Genomic DNA, 22,704 nt, shown 5'->3' with positions numbered 1-22,704 from the left:
AAAAAAAAAAATAAGTAAAATGTGCAACTGGTAAAAACTTAAAAACAGTTCCAAGAGAGTTGAGAGTGAAAAGTAAGTCTTCCTGCCAGTTCCCAAGTTTCTCCCCGAAAGCCTGCCACCGCGTCTAGGTTCTTTCTCTGTATTCTCCCTGAGAGAGCCTCTATGCATACGTCCGGGCACAAATAACTGCAGACGTCTGCTTAACTCTGCAACACGCCATGGGTGTTTTTACTTAATTCCATAACTTGAGGATTGTTTTCATATCAGTATGTGTTGATCTGTTTTATGTTTGCTGTTATTAATGATATATAATCAGCTACGGCATGATCTCTCTTTAACCCCTGTGTAACAAACAATGCCTTGATAAGGAAAAAAAAAAAGTCTGTCTGAGTCCCAAAAGTTTCAGTTATCCAGAGGTAACAAGAAGCCTCCACTGGCAGCTCCAGAGTAATTTTTTGTGACCTTTAATGCCAAAAAGTATTGGGAACTAGGTCAGTTGCATCAGGCGTATTGGAATAAGGAGGACACAGCCTTGGAGACCGCATAGTTAGAAAAGTAATGTTGAGGTGTTATCTCAATTTTAAACCCCCAGAACATCCAGGAACACTTAACAGTGACTCTCTTTTTTACTTTACAATTTCCGTGTAAAATTTCTGTATAAATTACTTTATAGAATGTTGTAATAAACAAAAACACCGGGGCGCCTGGCTGACTCAGTCAGAAGAGCATGCAACTCTCGATCTCAGGGTCGTCAGTTCGAGCCCCACGTTGGGTGTAGAAATTACTTAAATAAATAAATATTAAAAACAGCAACAACAATAACAACACCATTCCCAGGGACCTTCCATGTTTGTCTATTTAGGGAAATTTAATTCAGCAAGTTTTGATCCTGTAAGAGTTAACTCTACAGAGGAGTAAGTTTCTAAATATAAATTTTATTTGGTTTTGGCATAGAAAATACGTGTATTTGGTTTAAAATCCAAAAAGTACAGAAAGGTATATACTGTAGTGAAAATTTCCCTCCTTCTGTCCCCCAGCCATCCAGTTCCCTGCAGGCAACCAATGTAACCAGTTTCTTGTAGGGTGAACTTAAGTCCCCACCCCACCTTTTGTATTGTGAAAACTTCCCAAACCCACAGAAAACTTGGAAGAGTACAGTGAACCCATTCACCTAGATTCATCTGTTGTTTATATTTTGCAACATTTGCTTCACCTGTGTGTGTCTTGTGTTTCTCTGTCTCTACATACACACTCACACACACACACACACACACACACACACACACACACTTTTGTCTCTGAACTATCTTGAAATAAGTTTCAAATGTCATGACCCCTTACCCCTGAATACTTCACCAGCTATTTAATAAGAACAAAGGGCCGCCTTCAACGCAGCCACAATATCACAACCAAAAAAGTTAACATTAATACACTGCAGTTGTATCAGATTTTTTCCAGTTGACCCAATAATTTCCTTTACAACAGTGTTTCATTCCAGAATCCAGAGAGCACTGACATCATCTGTTGTCACATCTCTAGTCCACAGCAACCCAGATCATTTGTCTTGTAGAGTGGCCTCAGTGTGGCGGTCTCTGATTGTGACTTCACGATCAGAGTCAGGCTAAACAGTTTCGGCAAGACACAGAATGTTGAGCTGTCCTATTATTGGTGTGATCACTTACTTGGCTAAGGTGGCTTCTGCTAGGTTTTTTCTCCTCCAGGTATTCAAAGGTACATTTTTTCCCTTCGTAAAGCAGAAATGATCTCCAGGATGGTACTTTGGGACCTTGTGACTATCCTCTTTCCCAGTCTCTCATCCAGTGATTTGAGACTCTGAGCCTCACCGGAATATTAATTACATCAGTGGTTGCAAAATGGGGATTTTCTAATGGTATTCTCCTATCTATAATTATTGGCTGGGACTTTTCCAGAAAGAAGAGCTTTTTCTTTCCTTCTCTCTCTCTCTCTCTTTTTCTGAATAACACTATGAACTCAGTTTGTCTGGGGCGGGGGGGAGTTGCTTTCATTTTTAAACATTTTATTATGGGGGATTTTAAACATGAACAAAAGTAAACAAAATAGTGCAGTGAGCCCCTGTGCACAATTAGCTTCAGTGCTTACCAACTCATGGCTGTGCTTGTTCATGCATCCCCAGCTAAATTCCCCCACCCCCTGCCCAACATCATTGTGAGGCTAATCCAGACATAGAAGTTCATCTGTGATAGTTTAGTGCCTGTCTCTAAAAGATCATGCATTCTTTTTGTAGTTAATGTTGCATTCTGTTGCTTTCATTATTTTTCTTTTTGATGCCTAAAATGTCCCAAATGTGGTCAGTGGAGGCCTGCTAAAGACGCTTCTATACTTTTGACACGGCCACATCTACTTTGAGAATTTCGTGGCCCAAGATGCTGTGGGCATGTCTTCCTATTACCTAAACCTATTACCTCAGACCTAGAATCAGCCATTTCTCCAAAGAGTCCTGTCAACTGAAATCCCTGAATGCAGAGAATAATTTACAGGATTTAAACTTTCTTGTAAACAGATTAATATTCAAAAGTCAGTGATTAAAGGAGGCAGTTTACAACAGTTTAACCTGCCAAACACAAGAAAACATGTTAATTTAAGTCCAAATCTCTGCAGATCACTAGCAGATTTAGTAGCTTGTAAATTCTTCCAGGGCAGCACCCACCATGCTTGCAGGTATTGGTTGCCATAGTGACCACCCAGCGCCCCCCCCCCCATCCCTCCCTGCCCCTCCCTGCTTTCCTTTCCCTCCAGCTCAGCCTGACAACCTTACTGTGGAACCACTGGATTCTCAGACACCCAGACTTCAAAATCTAGGTGTTTTTTTCCTCTCCTTCTATACTTTTAATGACTAAATCCTACAGATTGGTCTTTGAAAGTCTCACATCTATTCTTTCCAATAGTAACAAAAATAACGATCATATTGTTGACAACTGGTACATGCCAGGGGCTATCCATATTACTGCTAATCCTTACCTTGGGGCTACAAGTAGATACTGTTTCCACTTCACAGTCTAGGAGATAGAGGTTCAGAGCATGGCCAAATTGCTTAGCGAAGCAAGTCTGTACCTGCTAGCTGGCTATACTGTACTCTTTTCTGTTTCTCTCCTTTTCTGCATCCTTGCCCTGAACTAGACTTTAAAAGGGACTGCAATGTAATGGGGAAAACAAGAGTTGGCAAGCAGTCAGAGCTTGCTTGTAGGTCCTTCTCTGCCAGGGATGGGTTTTGTGAACTAAGTTTGCGTCTTAAACTCTCTGAGCCCTAATTTTCTCTTCTCTAAAATGAGGAACCCTAGCTATGCAATCAAATCATCTGGGGAGCTTTTTAAAAATATGGATGCCTGGGCCTCTCCTCCATAAATTCTGGTTTAAATGGTCTGGAGAAAGGACTCTAAGCATCAGCATTTTTCAAAAGCTCCGCAAGTGATTCTAAAGAGCAACCAGGGTGGAGAACCACTGAGTTTAGATGATTTCCAAGGCCCAATCTGACCCTAATACGTGGACAAATGTAGCAATTATCTGGGTGATTGATTTGCCTTCTGCCTCTTCCTAAAGACAGATTTCCACCACAGTAATCCTCCTAAAACGTTTGCTTGGTGACCTGAGACTCCCCATCGCCACGGGAGAAAATACAACCCCTGGCCATTAGTTAAGCTTCTCTAGTCGAAAACCCTCCATTTTAGTGAGGCTGACCCCTCCTCCACACCTCCCTGACTGGCCAGACTCATTGTGAGCCCCATGTCTTTACTGACATGGGCATTCATTACACACGCTTTCCTAACAGGTAGAAATGCATTCTGTCCTTCAGGCCCCCACCCAAAGCCCCTAAAAGAGTGAAGCCTTTTTCCAGTGTCCCCAGATCTCTTCTCTGCACTTTTCGTTCATACTGCTCAACAGGTGCATAATCACTTACTGTGTTAAATGTTTCCTTCCTTCCTTCCTCCCTTCCTTCCTTCATTCCTGCCTTCAACAGTATTTTAGAACCTCCCAGGGCTACACCAGTCATTTGCAGAGCAGGAGGCAGACAGATAAGCTGACAGCCACAGAGCACTGTTTTAGACACTCTGGTAGAAGTAATATACCAGATTACCAGTCTACCAGACTGCCTGGGTGGCTCAGTTGGTTGAGTGTCCAACTTCAGTTCAGGCCATGATCTCACGGTTCATGAGTTCGAGCCCCACGCTGGCTCTGTGCTGACAGCTCAGAGCCTGGAGCCTGCTTTGGATTCTGTGTCTCCCTCTCTCTCTGCTCCTCCCCTGCTTATGCTCTGTCTCTCTCTTTCATTAAAAAAAAAAAAAAATTAAAATTTTTTTTAAAAAGTAAGTAATCCAGAGCTCCAGGCTCAAGAAAGACACCTCTAACCCAGATGGAATGGTTGGGGAAGGTTTCCTTGAGATAGTGACTTCTGACGGAGACCTACTAAGGGAAGGAAGAGTTACCCAGGTAGCCAGGGCCTGAGTGAAGAATGTTCCAGCAGTGGAAACAGCAGTGCAAAAGCCTAGGGAGAGAAGAGACCGTGATACTGAGGAGACAGCAAAGCAAGTTCAGATGAGATACAGCAGATTTAGGCAGGAAAGGTGAGCAAGGACCAAATCATACAGGACCTTGATCTGGCACGTTAAGGAGCTGGTGTCATAATCTAAGCATGAAAGACTGAAGACCTACACTAGCCTGGTGGCACTAGAGATTGTGGGAATGGAGTGGTTTGAAGACAATTAGGTTAGACCTTCTGATTGACTGGCTATAGCAGAGAGATAAGAATGACACTCTGGACAGTGACACCAGGTTCACTGAGATAGAGAGCATGAGAAGGAGTTGTGGTTTGAAGGGAAATTATGAGTTCAGTGTAGGGTATGTTTGCCAAGCCTGAAAACCTGTAGGACAACCAAAGTGTATGATATACAGCTACCAAAGCACAGGACCAAAATGTGGACGAAAATGAGACTGACCACCATATCCATTGTAACTGAAGTGGTAGAAATGGATGAAATGGATCAGGGTGAGTGTGTGAATAAAGAAAAAGTGGCCAGAAGAGAACCCCATGGCACCTTGCTATTTAGGAGATTAGGAGAAAGAAGAGTCCACAGATGAGACTCAGAAGGTTCCAGAGAGGAGGAACCAATAGGGTCCAGCATTCTGGACGCTAAGAAAAGAGAATGTTACAGGCAGGAGGACAGAGGTCCACAGAGTGAAGCATCACTTGAGAAGCCAGTGGAGGTAAGGATTGGGATGTTTCTGACAGCTTTAGCAATGAGGAGGCAGCTGCTGACCTTGGTAAGACTTGTTTCCATGGAGTGTCAGGTGTGGAAGCCAGAAAGATTGAAGTAGACCAGGGAGAGACTGGAAGGTGTGGTCACGAGCACACACAACATTCAGAAAAATGAAGGTAACTGATAGCTACAGGATGTAGGGCCGAGGGAATTTGTTTTTTAGGATACGGGGAAGGCTTGAGCTTTTTTTCTCAAAGCTGGATGGGAAGGAGATGGACATGAATTCCAGGGCACTGGTGGGATTCTTTGTAGAAAAGAGGAGGGATGCCTGTGCCATTTTAACAACAGAAGCAAGGAAAGGTCGAGTGGGGCTGCTGGGAAGGGTGTGGCTGTGGTGGTAGAGTTGAACGCATTTGCACCTGGCTTACGGGTTTGAAGACAGTGAAATAGCGTTCAGTGGAAAATGAGCAAAGGTGCTGGCTGGGAGAAAGAAAGGACCACACAGGCGTGAGGGCCCAGGTGAGGATAGAGGCCATAATTACAGTATGCTGATGAGCCGTGTTGGGGTAGGCCTGGGTTAGTTCTGGATGGTGAACTTCCCAGAAGTCAGAGACCGTGTTGGTGTCCTTCGGCCGCCTTCTCTGTGGTTGACCATGGTGCCCTGTACACAGCCGACACCCAGGTGCCTTCATCGAGGTACTTTGGGTTGCAACTCTCAGAAACTCACCGTATGCCTGGGTGGCTCAGTTGGCTGAGCGTCCGACTTCAGCTCAGGTCATGATCTCACGGTTTGTGGGTTCGAGCCCCGCGTCGGACTCTGTGCTGACAGCTTGGAGCCTGCTTCGGATTCTGTGTCTCCCCACCTCTCTCTACCCCTCCCCCGCTCAAGCACTGTCTCTCTCTCTCTCTCTCATTAAAAACATTAAAAATTTTTCTAAAAAACAAACAAACTCGCCCTAACACATTTAGCAAAAAAGGAGAACGTTCAGGAAGTCCAATGCAGCTCCTTATAAGGTCAGAAATCAGGCTTTCTGCTGTTCCCTCAGCCTGTTCAAGATAGCGTGGCCTTTTATCTGTCCTTCATTGTTCTCTCTCACTCTTCTCCACCAAAATGGCCACCTCAGGCCGGCTTCCTATGCAAATGCAGTGGTTTCCAAAACTTAGCAGTGCATAAGAATCAAGTGGAGAGCTTTTTGGAATTTTAAATTCCTGGGGCGCCTGGGTGGCCCAGTCACTTGAGCCTCCGGCTTTGGCTCAGGTCATGATCTCACGGTTTGTGAGTTCAAGCCCCGCGTCGGGCTCTGTGCTGACAGCTCGGAGCCTGGAGCCTGCTTCGGCTTCTGTGTCTCCCTCTCTCTCTCTGCCCCTCCCCACTCATCCTCTGTGTCTCTCTCTCTCAAAAATGAATAAACATTAAATAAATAAATAAATAAAAGAATTTTAAATTCTTTTTTTTTTTTAACGTTTATTTATTTTTGAGACAGAGAGAGACAGAGCATGAACAGGGGAGGGACAGAGAGAGGGAGACACAGAATCTGAAACAGGCTCCAGGCTCTGAGCTGTCAGCACAGAGCCCGACGTGGGGCTCAAACTCACGAACTGTGAGATCGTGACCTGAGCCGAAGTCAGACGCTTAACCGACTGAGCCACCCAGGCGCCCCCTTTTTTTTTTAACGTTTATTTATTTTTGAGACAGAGAAGAATTTTAAATTCTTAAGCCCACATTGGATTTCTGAATCTTGTGGCTAGAACCCAGAAACTTGGTATTTCAGAAGCTCCCCAGGTGATCTTGATGCAGCTAGTCTATAAACCTGCATTTGAGAGCCACTGCCTTTGGGTATCCATTCCCCACCACCACTCAAAATTCCCAGGAGAAGCTTAATGACCCACCGTGGGTCATTAAGTAAGCCATAGCCAGAGGAGCAGGGCCATGGGTGACACGAAGTGACCATACAGAGCCTCTACTGCTGTATACAGGACCTTTGTTCAAATTAAGAAAAAGTGCCCCTCTGAGCCAAAATAGAAAAAGGTACCCCTCTGGGTGGATAAACTGCTCCATTGGCAGGATTGGCACTTTTATTTTATTTACAAAATTTTTATTACAGAAAGAGCAGGGGAGGGGCAGAGGGAGAGAGAAAGAATCTTAAGCAGGCTCCATGCTGAGCATGGGATCGACATGGGGCTCAATCCCGCAACCCTGGAATCATGACCTGAGCCCAAATCAAAAGAGTTGGGCGCTCAACCAACTAAGCCACCCAGGGGCCCCAAGCTTGGCACTTTTAGATGGAAGAAAAATTGCTCCTTCCTTTCCTAAAGTTTAACCCTCAATGCCTCTGGCAGGTAACACACCTTTGTGTCTTCTCCAACCTTCCTGGCTCCAACCCGTTTCTGTGGCAATAGGACAATTCCCAGAGGGGAGTGTGGCTGGACAGAGCCCCCCAGTGGTCTCCCTCATTCAGTCAATGAGGGAACATTTTAGGTTGTTGTTAGGTGAATATTGTCTTGCTAGGTTGTAATTGGTTTCTTTCAAAGTATACCCCAGAAGGGGAGGTTGACATATCAAATATTTTGATTTGTTGGGGTTCTTTGTATGTTTACATGATATCAAAGATAATCCATAGGATCTAAAGCATTAAAATGTATACTGATGTTAGCAGATTTCTTAGAGCCAAGTTCTCAACAAAGTATCCTTAAACAGTCTGTTTGTCAAGAAAATGTATTTAAAGAGCAAGGCTTCTCTAAGAGTTCAGGAAACAGGACAGATGGTAAATTTCACTTCTGGAAAAGATGGTCAGTTGTGGGCAACCTGAAGTTTTGGGGACCAGGAGAGAGGTGATGGATCCTGAGGGGTTGGGGGGTGGGCTGGGAGGAGGGACGGACCCCTGTGACATACACTGCAGTGGAATTCATTCACACAGTTTACTGAGTAACTGTTTGCTGTGCGCTCACTGTGGTGCCGGCCCCGTTCTGGTGCCGGGAATACAGCAGTGACCCAGACAGACCAAAGTCCAGCCCTGAAAATATGTAGACTGGGAGTGAGCGGCGAACTTCTGGAGACAGAGTGGTCCCTAAGGCACGGAGCTTTCCGAACATACAGACCAGCTGGACTGAGGTTATGCCACTGCAGGGTCCAGGCTAGGCTCCCCCCATGCATTCTGACTCTAACACCACCCTGGCCCTACCCGCCCCAGCCCAACCTGTGCAATTACCCCACAGTGGGACAACTGGAGTGACCGTCCTCCTCCCGAGGGAAGGCGTACTTGAGGACACAGGCAGGGGTAAGATGAAAACGCATTGATGCCAATACTTGGCACCCACACAGGTGGGCAAGGGGACTACAAAACACTCCAACATGTGCTCAAACGAGAGGGTCCCCTTCAGACAGTTTCCTTGTTTTTGTTTTTTTTTTTAATTTTTTTTTAACGTTTATTTATTTTTGAGACAGAGAGAGACAGAGCATGAACGGGGGAGGGTCAGAGAGAGGGAGACACAGAATCTGAAACAGGCTCCAGGCTCTGAGCTGTCAGCACAGAGCCCAACGTGGGGCTCGAACTCCCGGACCGCGAGATCATGACCTGAGCCGAAGTCGGACGCTTAACCGACTGAGCCACCCAGGCGCCCCAGTTTCCTTGTTTTTAGACACAACAGTACTTACATTTTCAGGCTTGGACATGAGGTTGTTCTGGGTTTTTTTCCCTTTCACTCTTCTGTGTTGTGAAAGAGCACACATTTAGAAAAAAATGTGGAGGACATGATCGAACAGTTAACAAAGAATTCAAAAGCAAATTCCCATCCACGTAACCACTCAAGAAATAGAATATTGCCAAGTAGCCCCAGAAACCAGCCCCCTCTGTATGCCTTCCGAACCACAGCCCTTCTGACTTTCCTGGTGATCTCTTTCTTGCTTTGCTGTATAGTTTTATTGCTTATGTATGCAGGGGGGTTGTTTATTTTTTAATGTGTATTTATTTATTTTGAGAGAACGCACATGAGCAGAGGAGGGGCAGAAAGAGAGAATCCCAAGCAGGCTCCAAGCTGCCAGTGCAGAGCCCGACGCAGGGCTCGATCTCAGGAACCATGAGATCAGGACCTGAGCGGAAGTCGAGAGTCAGATGTTTAACCCACTGAGCCGCCCAGGTGCTGCTGTAGGAATTTTGTTTCGTTCATCTGTTTAGTAACTGTGAATCATTTTAGGTCATGTCTGATAAGTAAGGTGGAAGATCAGGCTGGGTAATGCCATTTTTATTAAAAAAAAAAAAGTTGTATACTCTAAAGCAGTAAGGATGACTGACATTCTTCTGTTTCGTGCGAACTAGGCACATTGGGAGAAATTCCAAAACTGTGTATTAACAGCACTACCGTAAGGACTGCGGTCACAGGAACATATTCACTCTGATCCATCTATTCTTGGTGGTCTGGTTAGTTCAGAGTTCCACGTAGTATATAGCTTTGCCCTGTGAAGCCACATTTTCCCCACTTTTATCTGTTTGTTTTTTATTCAAGGTGGCCCTTAGTGTTCATCCCCTGGAAATATCTGAGAGGGTGCTCACCGTTTTCCCCAGACCTCCCCGCAACCCCAGTGTCCTCCGTGTGGACAGCTACCAACACTAGGAGAGCAGAGTTATGTTCTAGGTGAAATACTGTGAACACTGGAAAATTTCCCCTCCGGGTTTTGTTACTAAAAATGCATTAGCTGTCTGCGTAGAATGGTGTAGGTCTGACCTTCCCTGCTAACGGAAGGATGAGCAAGGTGACCGTTTCCAACTTTGTAGTGACCTCTTCCTTCTGGGGTGATGTCACATCCCTCTCAGGGCACCTGGGTGGCTCAGTCAGTTAAGCATCTGACTTCAGCTCAGGTCGTGATCTCAGTGTTCGTGAGTTCAAGCCCTGCGTCGGGCTCTGTGCTGACAGTGCAGAGCCTGCTTGGGATTCTCTCTCTCTCTGTCTCTCTCTCTCTCTCCCTCTCTCTCTCTCCCTCTCTCTCTGCCCCTCCTTCCCTCCCTCCCTCCCTCCCTCTCTCTCTCTCTCTCTCTCTCTGTCTCCCAAAAATAAATAAATAAACATTAAGGACACAAAAAGGATGTATAGCTCTAAAAAGAAATCCCTCTCCATTTTTATATTAGAAGAGAGAACCAAATAGATAATTGATCGCTTAGAATAGAAATATCAGCATGAACTTACTTGGCCAATGGTCAGGCATTGCTAAAGACTGTGTGAGTGCCCACGTTGGTGGGAACATTTTAATCAGGCCAAGGTCATAGTTTAAGTCCCCCGTGGGGATGACTGCACTAAATTCTCAATCCACTGATAGAATAGAAAGTATAAAACTGAAGAAAAAACTCTGAAAACTTACTGCACTATGAAGCAGTAATGACACAGAAGGTTAAAAATTGAGAGTAATTTAAAAGCCCTTTATCATCTTCCTTTAAATGGATCATAGAGATAACAGATCTTTTTAGAGCTAAAAGGAACTTGTCAGTCCCTAAACTTCATCCAGTTCATGTCCTCATTTATAGAAAAGAAGCACTCACCCATTTAAAACATCAGATTAATTTTCCGAATAATATTTTCCTCAGGCTAATATTCAGTTGAATTTACATTTCCCAGTTACACCTGATGTTGACATGATGCGAACGGGAGCCATACCGGTGGCAGGGGTGGCACGTACTCTAGATCATCTACACAGCAGTGCGTGCTCGCAGTAGGTTTGGGGCTGGCGCTTGGGCCCTGACCAGGTGCTCAGAGTCCATGCAGCACCCCGCCCCCATAGGTTCTGGTAGTTGGGATCATAGTCCCTGCAGGCTAGAAAATTACCGCGGATAGAAAGTGAGCTTCTGGCTTTGCCTTTGTGTCTGGGCACCGCAGTCCCGGGGCAAGAAAGCAGTCTGGCATCAACTCAGCATCCCCGTGAATGGCACTGAGAAAATTCGGCTCGCCTGTAGCGTTTTAAAGGGCGCTGCTTGCGGTCCTCCCAGCGTGGTGGGAGAGTGACGGAAAACTCTGCTTTTGTTTTGTAATCTAACCTGACGGTGATGCCGGGTAGGCATTAACTGGCCTAATTGGTGTTTTGAGGAATCTGTTACAGCCTTTAGTCACGAAATTAACTTTTCCTCTTGGCAATATTTTTCGCAGGCTCAGAAAAAAGGTTTGAATCAGACTTCCCCCATATCCGCTTCCAAGACCACAGATGGCCTGAGGCAAGCACAGATCCCTGGCCTCCTGAACACCGCACTGCCAGGTCAGGAGCCTTCACAGTAATCTCCCCTCAGCCGTCCCCTGTCTCCCCAAATCCAGAGGACACTCTCCTCCCATCCTCACCCTGCATGTAGCCCTTCCCATTCAGCCTCCTCCCCACCCTGACCGTTCCTTCTGCCTCCTTTCCCCCCGAATGATAAACCATGTTGCAGTCCCCACTTTCATTTTATACACTACTAAGAAAGAAAAACAAAACGCACTTCTAATTAAATTATGACGCACTTAATTTGGGGGGAAATGTGCCGCTTGGAAACAACAAAATCCAGTGTCCTATGGCACAAGGGACTCTGTAACTATCCTCATGTCACTTTATTTATATATATTTGGAATCCCCCCCTCCCCCCACCAAGACTAAAAATATTGTGGGCTATGTCTTCCGTTCCTTCTAAAGCTTTGAATACCTGCACTGCTCAGTAAATACTGAAAAAGACAAAAGCAGGAACACTTGTAATCAGCCTCCTGCTTGGGCCTCCCATCCCTTACATCGTTCGTGAGCATTTTGGGGTGTCGTAATCCTGGCTGGCTGTCCAGTAATACTGCCATAGTGACTGGCTCGAGGCCTGTTCCTCAGACCTTCGATAATTCGAAACTGTAGCACTGGCAGCTTTTATTTATTCCCATTGATTTATGTATCTACTTTCAATTTATTACCACGTAGGCTTTACTAATCATGACATCTGCCGCTAGGGCTCCTGTAGATAAATGTACTTCCCACCGTCCTTCCTCAGAGCAAGCATTCGTGATAAAGAAATCCTTCTCAGAACATTCAGTAACCCACATCCATTGGCCTCTAGGGGTGATATAAGGGGCCCGATTGACTGTTTCTGTTGTCTTATGTGTTCATTCTAATAGGGCAGGATTCTGGAAGCAAAGTTATACCGGTGTCCTTAGGAACCACACAGCCACAGCAGGAAAAGGTAGTTGGATCATCTCCTGGCCAGCCAGCTGTGCAGGTAGAGGACAATTTGCATAGCTTCTTCCTAAGGTTGAGCATAATTGTGAGGAAATGTAGTTGTGTCATCTCCAGCTTGGTGGTTCCCGCCTGGTATCATCTACACACAAAAGTGTGCTTGTTCACTGAAGACCTTCCCGACAGGCCAGGCTGATTTCTGTTAATGTTTATGGGATTCATGTGTCTATTCTATTTCTCACATTACAGCACTGTCATTTCCTCATGAATTAATAATAGACTAGAAGCTGGGGCTCCTGGGCGGCTCAGTCGGTTGAGCATCCGACTTTGGCTCAGGTCGTGATCTCAAGGTTTGTGAGTTCGAGCCCCGCACTGGGCTCACTGCTGTCAATGGGGACCCTCGGATCCTCTGTCCCCCTCTCTCTGCCCCTTCCCCGCTTGCGGTCTCCTTCTCTCAAAAATAAACATTAAAACAATGATGATAACCATAATAATATACTAGTAGCCAATACATAGTAGGCACTAAAAACATGTAGTTTACTATTCAGTGGTATCACTCATTATCATAACTGAAGTAGATCTGTTCCTCTTAGTTATACAAAGAGTTTTTTATTTTTCTGCTGTAGCAACCAGAAATATATGAAATAGTCCGTTTCTGTGGTCTTTTAACCCAACCACTGATCTAAAAAGGAAGGAAAAATATTTTTGTTTTCAGCTTGCTGAGCCCTTAGTTTCTTCTCAATCAAACCCCAATTCATAGTTTAATGAAACTTGTTATAGTCTGGGCCCGCCTGGAATACTCCGTGAAGGATCTGGTTCAATTCTCAGATTCTGACATAAGTCATGTTTGTTCCCTTAACATTGACATAAGAAATGCCCTACTGTGGGCACCTGGCTGGCTCAGTCAGTAGAGCATACGACTCTTGATCTAGGGTCATAAGTTTGAGCCCATGTTGGGGTGTAGTTTACTTAAAGGAAAAAAAGAGAGAAATTACCTACTAAATCACACACCTTGACTGTAACAGCTAATGGATTTTCAGATGTTCATGGAGTTGGTACCCACAAATATACTTCAAAAATCTAACGATGCATTTATAGAGTTGGAGATTCAGGCTTTAAATACAGTCCCTTCCAGGGAACTGATAGTACAACTTTCCATAATCTTGACACGGTGTGACTTTGCTACATGGGTCTGTGGACTGGCTTGTTTTATTTTTTTAGCAGGGTACAGTCCCCATTCTTAGAATATGCTCTTGAGGGGCACCTGGTGGCTCAGGCAGTTGAGCATTAGACTCTTGATTTTAGCTCAGGTCATGATCCTAGGGTGTTGGGACTGAGTCCCACATCGGGCTCTGCACTGAACATGGAGTCTGCTTAAGACTCTGTCTCTCCCTCTGCCCCTCTCCCCAACTCACACACTCTTTCTCTGTAAAATAAAAAATTAAAACAAAGGTTTTTAGTTAAAATCGAAACAAAGGGGTGTTTGGGTGGCTCAGTTGGTTAAGCATCCAGCTCTTGATTTCAGCTCAGGTCATGATCTCACGGTCTGTGAGTTCGAGCCCCACGTTGGCTCTGTGCTGACAGTGCACAGCCTGCTTGGGATTCTCTCTCCATCTCTCATGCTTGTGCGCTCTCTCTCTCTCTCTCAAAATAAATGAATAAACTTAAAAAATTTAAAAAAGAATATGCTCTGGATAGGGAATTGAAAATATCTGTAACATAACTATGTGTAACTACATTCTGCTTATTGTTTCTACAAAAGGGAGTAATAAGAGGTATGTTTTGTCTTTAGGTGGATAGTCATTCAGGAGGACAAAAGCGGCCTGCTACAAAACAACTAACTAAAGGAGCTTTGTAAGTGACCCTTGGAAATGACTCATTTTGATCATTTCTCTAGGTTCCTAACCTTCAATAAATATACAACAGAAGTCAGGTTATAATGTATATATGTGTGTGTGTGTGTGTGTGTGTGTGTGTGTGTGTGTGTATGTATATATATATGTAATGTATATAATATTTTTTAATGTACTTTGAAAATAATTTCCTATAGTTTGTTTCTATTAGGACCTATAAATGCAGTGACCCTTGAACATCACGGATTTGAACTGTGCAGGTCCGCTTATACACAGATTTTTTTCTGATAAATACAGAAAATGTATTTTCTATCGATGTATTTTCTGTTCCTTACGATTTTCTTAATAACGTTTTCTTTTCTCTGTATAATGCATATAATATAAAAACTATATATTAGTGGACTGTGTAATCAGTAAGGCTTCCAGTCCACAGGAGGCCATTAGTAAAGTTTGAGGAAAGTCAAGTTCTCTGTGGGTTTCTGACTCTGCGGGGAGTCAGTGCCCCCAGCCTCCCATGTTGCTGAAGGGTCAGCTGCGTATCATATATAGTTTGAGTCTACTGTTGGCTCTTTTGTTCTTAAGAAGAATAGTTCTTGGTCTTTCCAGCATGCCACATACCCTTCGATTGGCTGAAGGGTCTCTGGGAGAAGCATGGTTTGGTAAACGCCTATGAAGTGAAAAAACAGAGCTGCCATACTGTGAATAATAACATTCCTGTAGGTCTTAATTTCTTTGCATGCAAATCGCAATTAGGTTTCCTACCATGGATCTCCACTGACATGGGCAATTTCTCTTTTAAAGCATTCTCCAGCAGTTACAGAGGGACCAAGCCCACGCTGTGACACCTGATAAAAGTCAGTTCCGATCACTAAGTGATGCGGTGCAGAGGCTACTCTCCTACCACGTGTGCCAGGGCTCCATGCCCACCGAGGAAGACTTGAAGAAAGGTAAACAGGCTGTAACCCCAGAGTGCCACTGTGACACCAGACACCATCCTATGGATGCCCCACAGAAGAGCGAGAGCCACGTAGCTCCCATACAGTAGGCACGTTAGTGTTTTTAATCACAGACCTAACTTGTTCCCAATTTACTCAATCTCCCGGTCCATGTTTAGGGTTATGTGACTTACTCTTCTCAATATTCTGTGAAGGGAGATGCAGATGTCAGAGTATTTTATTGACAGATTTGGGGGCAGGGAGTCCAAAGCATTGTCTGGACTACTGGCTGCAGGCGGGATGCCTCGGAAGCAGGTACTCTAGCCAGTGATTTCTTGTATTGAGGCAGATTGCATACCCTTAGCTGCTACTACCAGTTTTATGAATTAGAGAGATACTTTAGCCCTCACAAGCATTCTTCAAGGTTCCAAAGTGAGTCTAGGGCATTGCTGTATGTCAAGAAACTGGCAAAAAAGATTAAGGCTGGGAGCCCCATTACCAACCTGGAACCCCGCCATTACGATGCCTCTCACAGATGCACAACGGAGTTGGACCCGCCCTCCCCGCCACCCTTCCCACCACCGTCCCCAAGCCTGGACTCTGGTAGTTCCCTTCCACTGCTTGAATCCCTCCCTCGGCTGCCACTGGTCTTGTTTCCCTGGCTGGGGTCTCTGATCTGAGTACAGTGGTGTCCCTGTCAGTCCCCTGGGAGCTTCCCTGGGAGTTCCCGGGAATAGGGTCCAGATCCCGCATTATACAGGGATGTGAAGACTCGGAGTGATTAGAAAATGTGAAACCTTTGGAGACCGGCAGGCAAAGGCCAGAGCCACTGCACCATGACCTGCAGGATATCATGAACTAGTTTGTGTCCTCACATAAAAACCAGTCGGCCCACCCCAGACAGCAGGACTGTGTTGTTTCAACTGTTTTCATCTTTCATACCATTGAAGGGAGAGGGGGTACGGCCACCTAGACCAGCAGATCATTCTCTGTTCATTGATATTTATTGTACGTCTGTGTTACATGGTTTTCCTTTATAGGTGATGTTAAAAGCATTATGCTTTTGGCTTCCTGATTTAAGTTAACATAAGCTAGTATTGAAATGACTTGCTTGATCACATAACAATGGACCGTGAGAAAAGCAGCGCAGAAGCTTGTTTAAACAAGGAAAGCTAATCTAGGAAGAGAAAACTGTCACAAGACAAGACAGGTTTGAGCAATGGAAGAGTAATGCATTTCGGGCCTAAGAAAGAAAAGCCCTAGTGGTGATTTGCACCGTCTTACCATTTTCTCTCTTTCTCTCCTTTTTTTTTTTTTTTTTTTAAGTCGACAACGAATTTGAAACAGTTGCCACTCAGCTCCTAAAAAGGACCCAAGCGATGCTTAACAAATACAGATGCCTGCTTCTAGAAGATGCCATGGTAAAAATGCTGCTACCACGCATAGTTGTTTTTTTAAAACTCTACAGGTCACAGCTACTAATTCAGAGAGAAAAAAACCTCAGGGAATTACATTTTCCCAGCATAGTTTCCCAGCACAGATACTACAGCACTTGGCATCTGGTGCGCTTTCCACGCGCGATCACACCTAGTGAGTGCTGTGGCTTTCCTGGCCCCAAACGAGGAAACCAGTGCTTTGGCTAAGTCATTTGCCTAACATTCCACAGCCAGTGAGCTTGCAGAGTAACTAACAGAGCTAGAAGGTAGACTGGGACCATCTGGTCTGGCTGGGCACCCCCCAGCCGCCATCCACACTCTGATGCTGCCAGCCACCTCTCACCAGCCCAGAGATGTGGCGAAGGTTGTTCAGAGTGACATCTGAAAAGATGAGGTGACAACAGATGTTAAAATTGGTTTTATCTTGTTTTTAACGGAGTGATCATGAACATGCCATAAAATCCCTGCACGATTTAAAAACGTACACCTTGGGGGCGCCTGGGTGGCTCAGTCAGTTTAGCGTCCGACACTTGATCTCAGTTCAGGTCTTGACCTGACAGTCTTGAGTTCAAGCCTCATGCTGGGCTCCATGCTGGACATGAAGCCTACTAAAAAACATAAATGTGGACAAAAATAAATATAAGTGTACAACTTGATGGTTTTCAGTATATTTGTAGGGTTGTGCAACAATCACCATTGTCTAATTCCAGAGTCTTTTCATCTCCCTAAATAGACACTAAAATTAGTTTTAAAGCATCCGTTAATTAGAGAAAAATGTAAGATACCTCAGGAAATGGTAGAAAGACCAAACCTCTTCTGAGATTTTAGAAACAATTCTAAAATCGTATCAGCCTTAACCTATAAATTGGCCTCTTACAAGCAGTCTTAAATTTAAAATCAACTTTGAAAATGTCCCTTGGGAACTTAGTTGAACTACATTATGCACATAGACAGTACAGTGTAAATACATGTGTGTTTATGTTTACTTAACTATACACACACACACACGTGTACATATATACATATATGTATATATGTACATATGTGTGTGTACATACACACACACACATATATATGTGTGTGTGTGTATGTATACACATACACACACACACACACACACACACACACACACACACACACACACACATTGGGGCGCCTGGGGGGTTAAGTGTCCAACTTTGGCTCAGATCATGACCTCACAGTTCGTGGGTTCGAGCCCTGCGCCAGGCTCTGTACTGACAGATTGGAGCCTGAAGCCTGTTTCGGATTCTGTCTCCCTCTCTCTCTGCCCCACCCTTGCTTGCACTCTGTCTCTCTCTCAAAAATGAATAAACGTTAAAAAAAATTTTTTTAAGATATATATATATATTTACTTACTTATATTTACTTAAATTTGTGCCTCCAAAGCCTGAAATAGTTGTTCTCATTTTAACGACCATTTCAGAAACAAAATGCTGAGATGTCAAAAAAGAGTACCATTTTTGAGGAAAGGCCCACCTATTTGGTCAAATTATCTTCTATTAAAAAAAAGGTCATGCAATGAAAAGACTTTTAACATATTAGTAAGCAGAGAAGGAAATAAGAAAGATACAGAACAATGTGTGTAGTTGCTACCATTTGTGTGCAGAAATAAAGAAGAATGTCAATGCATGTGTGTGCATAAAATCAGTCTAGAAGAGTCTAGTAACACTGGTAGGTGCAGGTGCTCCCAGGGAAAGGCAGGGAAAGCCAAGAAGGCAGGCTTATTTTTCACATCCTCTTTAGTACCTTTTGAATTTTGTATCAATGTGTAAATCATCTTTTCCCCCAAAATACAATTTAAAAAAATGCATTCCTACATGATGAGGATAAATGTGACTAAACAGAGGTGCACCTGGGTGGCTCAGGCAGTTAAGTGTCTGACTCTTGATTTTGGCTCAGATCATGACCTCATAATTCATGGGATCTAGCCCCGTGCTGTTAGCACGGAGCCCTGCTTGGCATTCTCTCTCTCATCTCTCTCTGCCCTCCCCACCCCCTCCCCCTGAGCTCGCATGTGCGTGCACTCTCTCTCTCTCTCAAAATAAATAAATAAACATTTAAAGAAAAAGATTTCTTTAAAAAAAATGTGACTAAATGGCACATGACTAGAACCTAAACACCAAATCCTCATGTCTGGTTACTTCGTTTGTTTCAAAGACACAGTGGGATGTTTGCACTTGTTAAAAGGCATCTGAAATGACCAGACTCTCTCGTTTTTAGCGGATCAATCCCTCTGCTGAGATGGTGATGATCGATAGAATGTTCAACCAGGAGGAAAGAGCTTCTCTGTCCCGAGACAAGCGTCTGGCACTTGTAGACCCTGGTAAGAAACGTCAGAGGGAAAGTAGAGGAGAGGGACGGACTTATGGGGTCTGGGCCATGGGCCTTTGGGGAGTCTGTCTGAACCACCTCTGGTTACAAAACCTGAAGGTACAAAATGAATTCTGGAGGGGATGCCTGGGTGGCTCAGTGGTTAAGCACCCAACTCTTGATTTCACCTCCGGTCATCATCTCATGGTTCCTGAGTTCAAGCCCCACATCAGGTTTACAGTGTGGAGCCTGCTTGGGATTCTCTCTCTCCCTCCCTCTCTCTCTGCCCCTCCCCTGCTCACCCTCCCTCTCTCTCAAAATAAATTAATTTAAACTTTAAAAAATTTTTAAACTTTAAAATATTATATAATACAATACAATAAATAAAATGAATTCTGGGGAGAAAAAAAAACAGAATGAGAGCAGTGTAGGCATACTCTAAGAAGGCCTATAGCCTAGAAAATCCAACCTGGAATTTGACATTTGTTACGTGATTATTTTCCCCCATTATAAATGTAAAATTCTCATTCTTTTTCTAGTTTTTGAGAACAAAATTAAGTCAGAAGCCTTCCCCAAAGCATTTAAGCCTCAGCAAATTACTGAGTTGTCTTACTATTTGCAAGGCATTGTAGGGTCCCTGCCCACAAGCTTGTAAATTGAGATGCTCCATTTAAGTACCTTTCTCTCACTCTGTCATTTTCCCACTAATTTCGTTGAAGGGGAGGAAGAAATTTCCCTCTGTCCAAAGTTTTTCTAGCTGGGCTAAGAATTAAATTTACATAAGGCCTATTAATAGGAGGAAACAAAAGTTTTATTATTTTTTTTTAACATTTATTTTTGAGAAACAGAGCACAAAGTGGGGAGGGGCAGAGAGAGGAGGAGACATATCATCCGAAGCAGGCTCCAGGCTCCTGGCTGTCAGTACAGAGTCCAACACGGGGCTCCAACTGTGAGATCATGACCTGAGCCAAAGTCAGAGGCTCAACTGACTGAGCCACCCAGGCGCCCCCAAAAAAGTTTTATTACATGTGTACAAAGGTCCAATAATGAAGTTGAGACTCAAAGAGTAACCAAGGCAAGCAGTTTTTCTACTTTTTAGACAAAGAGACAATAAATCTCTGAGGAATTGATACGATAAAGAGACTTAACTCTGGGACTTCACTTAGTAAGAAATTCAAAACAGAATTTGGACTGGAGTAGTAAATTAGTGAAAAGTAACAAGGGTTGTTCATACATCCTTCTTGGCCCTGAATTCCATGTTTCTGGTGATGAGGATATCTCTCTGCCTCTTGGTACAGGGAGGGCACCTTTCACATGGAGGATTTATTTCCTGCTCTCAGGGAGCCAAGGAGGGTCAGAGTATCCTTGTACAAGCTGTTTTTTTAAGTAGTTTTAATCCAAAATAATCAGTATGCCATTGTGTTATTGGGGTGGCCTGCCCTTGGTCCCTACAGAATGCCATTAGATTTGACCCACAATCTGCCTTTTAAAAATGAATCCTCCCGGGGCACCTGGGTGGCTTGGTTGGTTAAGCATCTGACTTCAGCTCAGGTCATGATCTCACTGTGCATGAGTTGGAACCCCACATGGGGCTCTCTGCTGTCAACATGGAGCCCGCTTTGGATCTTCTGTCCCTCTCTGTCCCTGCCCCACCTCAGCTCGCATGTGCTTGCGCTCTCTCACTCTCTCTCTCAAAAATAAACATTTTAAAAAAATTTTCTTAACGAAATAAAAATGAATCCTCCCAGGGCGCCTGGCTGGCTCAGTCAGTGGAGCATGACTCTTGATCTCAGTGTTGTGAGTTCAAGCCCCATGTTGGGTGTGGAAATTACTTAAGAATAAAATCTTAGGAAAACAAACAAGAAAAAGAATCCTCCAAATAAATAAGAATCTCCTTACTTTTCTCTGGCCTGTAAAAAAAATTTTTTTAATTTTTTTAATGTTTATTTTTGAGAGAGAGTGCAAGGGGAAGGGGGGCAGAGAGAGAGGGAGACACAGATTCCAGAGTAGGCCCCAGGCTCTGAGCTGTCAGCACAGAGCCCGATGTGGGTCTCGAACTCATGAACTGTGAGATCACAACCTGAGCTGAAGTTGGACACTTAACAGACTGAGCCACTCAGGTGCCCCTGGGCTCTAAAATGTTTTTTTTTATTTAATGTTTTTTTTTATTTTGGGGAGACAGAGAGACAGAATGCAAGCAGGAGAGGGGCAGAGAGAGAGGGAGACACAGAATCCGAAGCAGGCTCCAGGCTCTGAGCTGTCAGCACAGAGCCCGACGCGGGGCCCCAACCCATGAACTGTGAGATGGTGACCTGAACCGAAGTCGGACGCCCAACCGACTGAGCCACCCAGGCACTCCTGAAATGTTTTAAATCAAATATCATTATCACAGTTCATGGAATATAAATTTTACCCATACTTGCACCATCCTATAGAAGAAAAGTTTTTATTTCTCCAAGTTTCCTTCCAGCTCCGGTTCCTATTTGCATGCATCATTTATGTATAGTTATAACCATATGTCATATGCTAAATATGATTTTGTTATTCTAATTGGCTTCCATTTAACATATCTGAAGTCCTTATCATTTGCTAGAGTCTTCAAAATAATATCTAATAAATTTTTTGTAACTTTAATTTGAGAATTTAGCTACTCCATTCCCCTACTGTTGGACTATTATTTTCCAGTGGCTTTATTTCCATTCCCCTAACTTCTTTTCCAGTTGTTAAAGATTAAGGTTCTGCCTTGTGTCTGACGTGGCTCATGAAATTTCTAAAGAGAATAAATGATCCTTACACTCAGTCTGAAGGGAGCATCTGAAAGAAATGCTGTGTACTTAGGAGAATCCTCAAATCTTTCCAAAAAGGAAAAGAATGATGTAGGATATAATTCTATCTCTTTTTCTTAGAACTTGAAATCTCCTATTGCCTTTTGATGAGTTGGGCTTATGGATAAATCTTCCTACTTCGTCACAGCCCCCCAGACCTGCATGTCACCTTCACCCCCCTCTGTATTGTGCCTGCACAGCCAGTGTTTGTCGGATGGAGTCTTCTTTTTTATTTATTTATTTATTTTTAATGTTTATTTATTTTTGAGAGAGAGAAAGAGACAGAGCACAAGCAGGGGAGGGGCAGAGAGAGAAGGAGACACAGAATCCGAAGCAGGCTCCAGGCTCTGAGCTGTCAGCACAGAGCCCGATGTAGGGCTCGAACTCACAAACTGTGAGATCATGACCTGAGCCAAAGTCAATGCTTAACCGACTGAGCCACCCAGGCGCCCCTGGAGTCTTCCTTTTAAATATTATTTTTAAACTTTTTTAGAGAGAGAGAGAGAGTACAAGCAGGGGAGAGGGGAAGAGGGAGAGAAAGAGAGAATCTTAAGCAGGCTTCACACACAGCACAGGGCTCAATCCCACGACCCTAGGATCATGACCTGAGCCAAAATCAAAGTTGGACACTCCATCAGGTGAGCCACCAGGCACCCCTGGAGTCTTCTTTGTACATTTCAAGGCTGTATCCCCTACTCTCGTATTTTGTGATTTGATGAAGAAATTCACATTTTGATTCTACAAATGTCATTAAAGCCCTATTTCACTTTTTCTCCTCTTCTGTAACAGCAGTCTGCTTCCGTGCCCTCAACCTCCTAAATCCTCTTAAATTTCTTGTGTCATCCTGGGCTCTTCAAGGCTGGCACAGTCCAGTGCTCACTCATAGACCTGGTTGTTCCATACATCATTGTCCTTCCAAGCAGGT

General features: G+C 44.1%; 1 protein-coding gene across 5 annotated transcripts in view; it reads left to right on the top strand.

Moving 5' to 3' along the window:
• BICRAL (BICRA like chromatin remodeling complex associated protein) overlaps positions 1-22,704 on the top strand; it is a 107,742-nt gene that overhangs the window by 81,733 nt on the left and 3,305 nt on the right. For 4 of the 5 annotated variants that reach the window (XM_053222793.1, XM_053222792.1, XM_027057736.2 and 1 more), the window contains 6 exons: positions 11,367-11,472; positions 12,342-12,442; positions 14,192-14,253; positions 15,054-15,199; positions 16,514-16,608; positions 18,865-18,967. In XM_053222793.1, coding sequence (XP_053078768.1) covers positions 11,367-11,472; positions 12,342-12,442; positions 14,192-14,253; positions 15,054-15,199; positions 16,514-16,608; positions 18,865-18,967 — 613 coding nt within the window. The remainder of the gene's footprint in view (positions 1-11,366; positions 11,473-12,341; positions 12,443-14,191; positions 14,254-15,053; positions 15,200-16,513; positions 16,609-18,864; positions 18,968-22,704) is intronic. The other variant, XM_053222794.1, reaches the window with a different exon arrangement.

This window comes from Acinonyx jubatus, chromosome B2, assembly GCF_027475565.1.
Source record: "Acinonyx jubatus isolate Ajub_Pintada_27869175 chromosome B2, VMU_Ajub_asm_v1.0, whole genome shotgun sequence".
Taxonomy (NCBI): Eukaryota; Metazoa; Chordata; class Mammalia; order Carnivora; family Felidae; genus Acinonyx; species Acinonyx jubatus.
The sequence above is the reverse complement of the archived record's forward strand: the minus strand, read 5'-3'. Positions and strand labels throughout refer to the sequence as shown.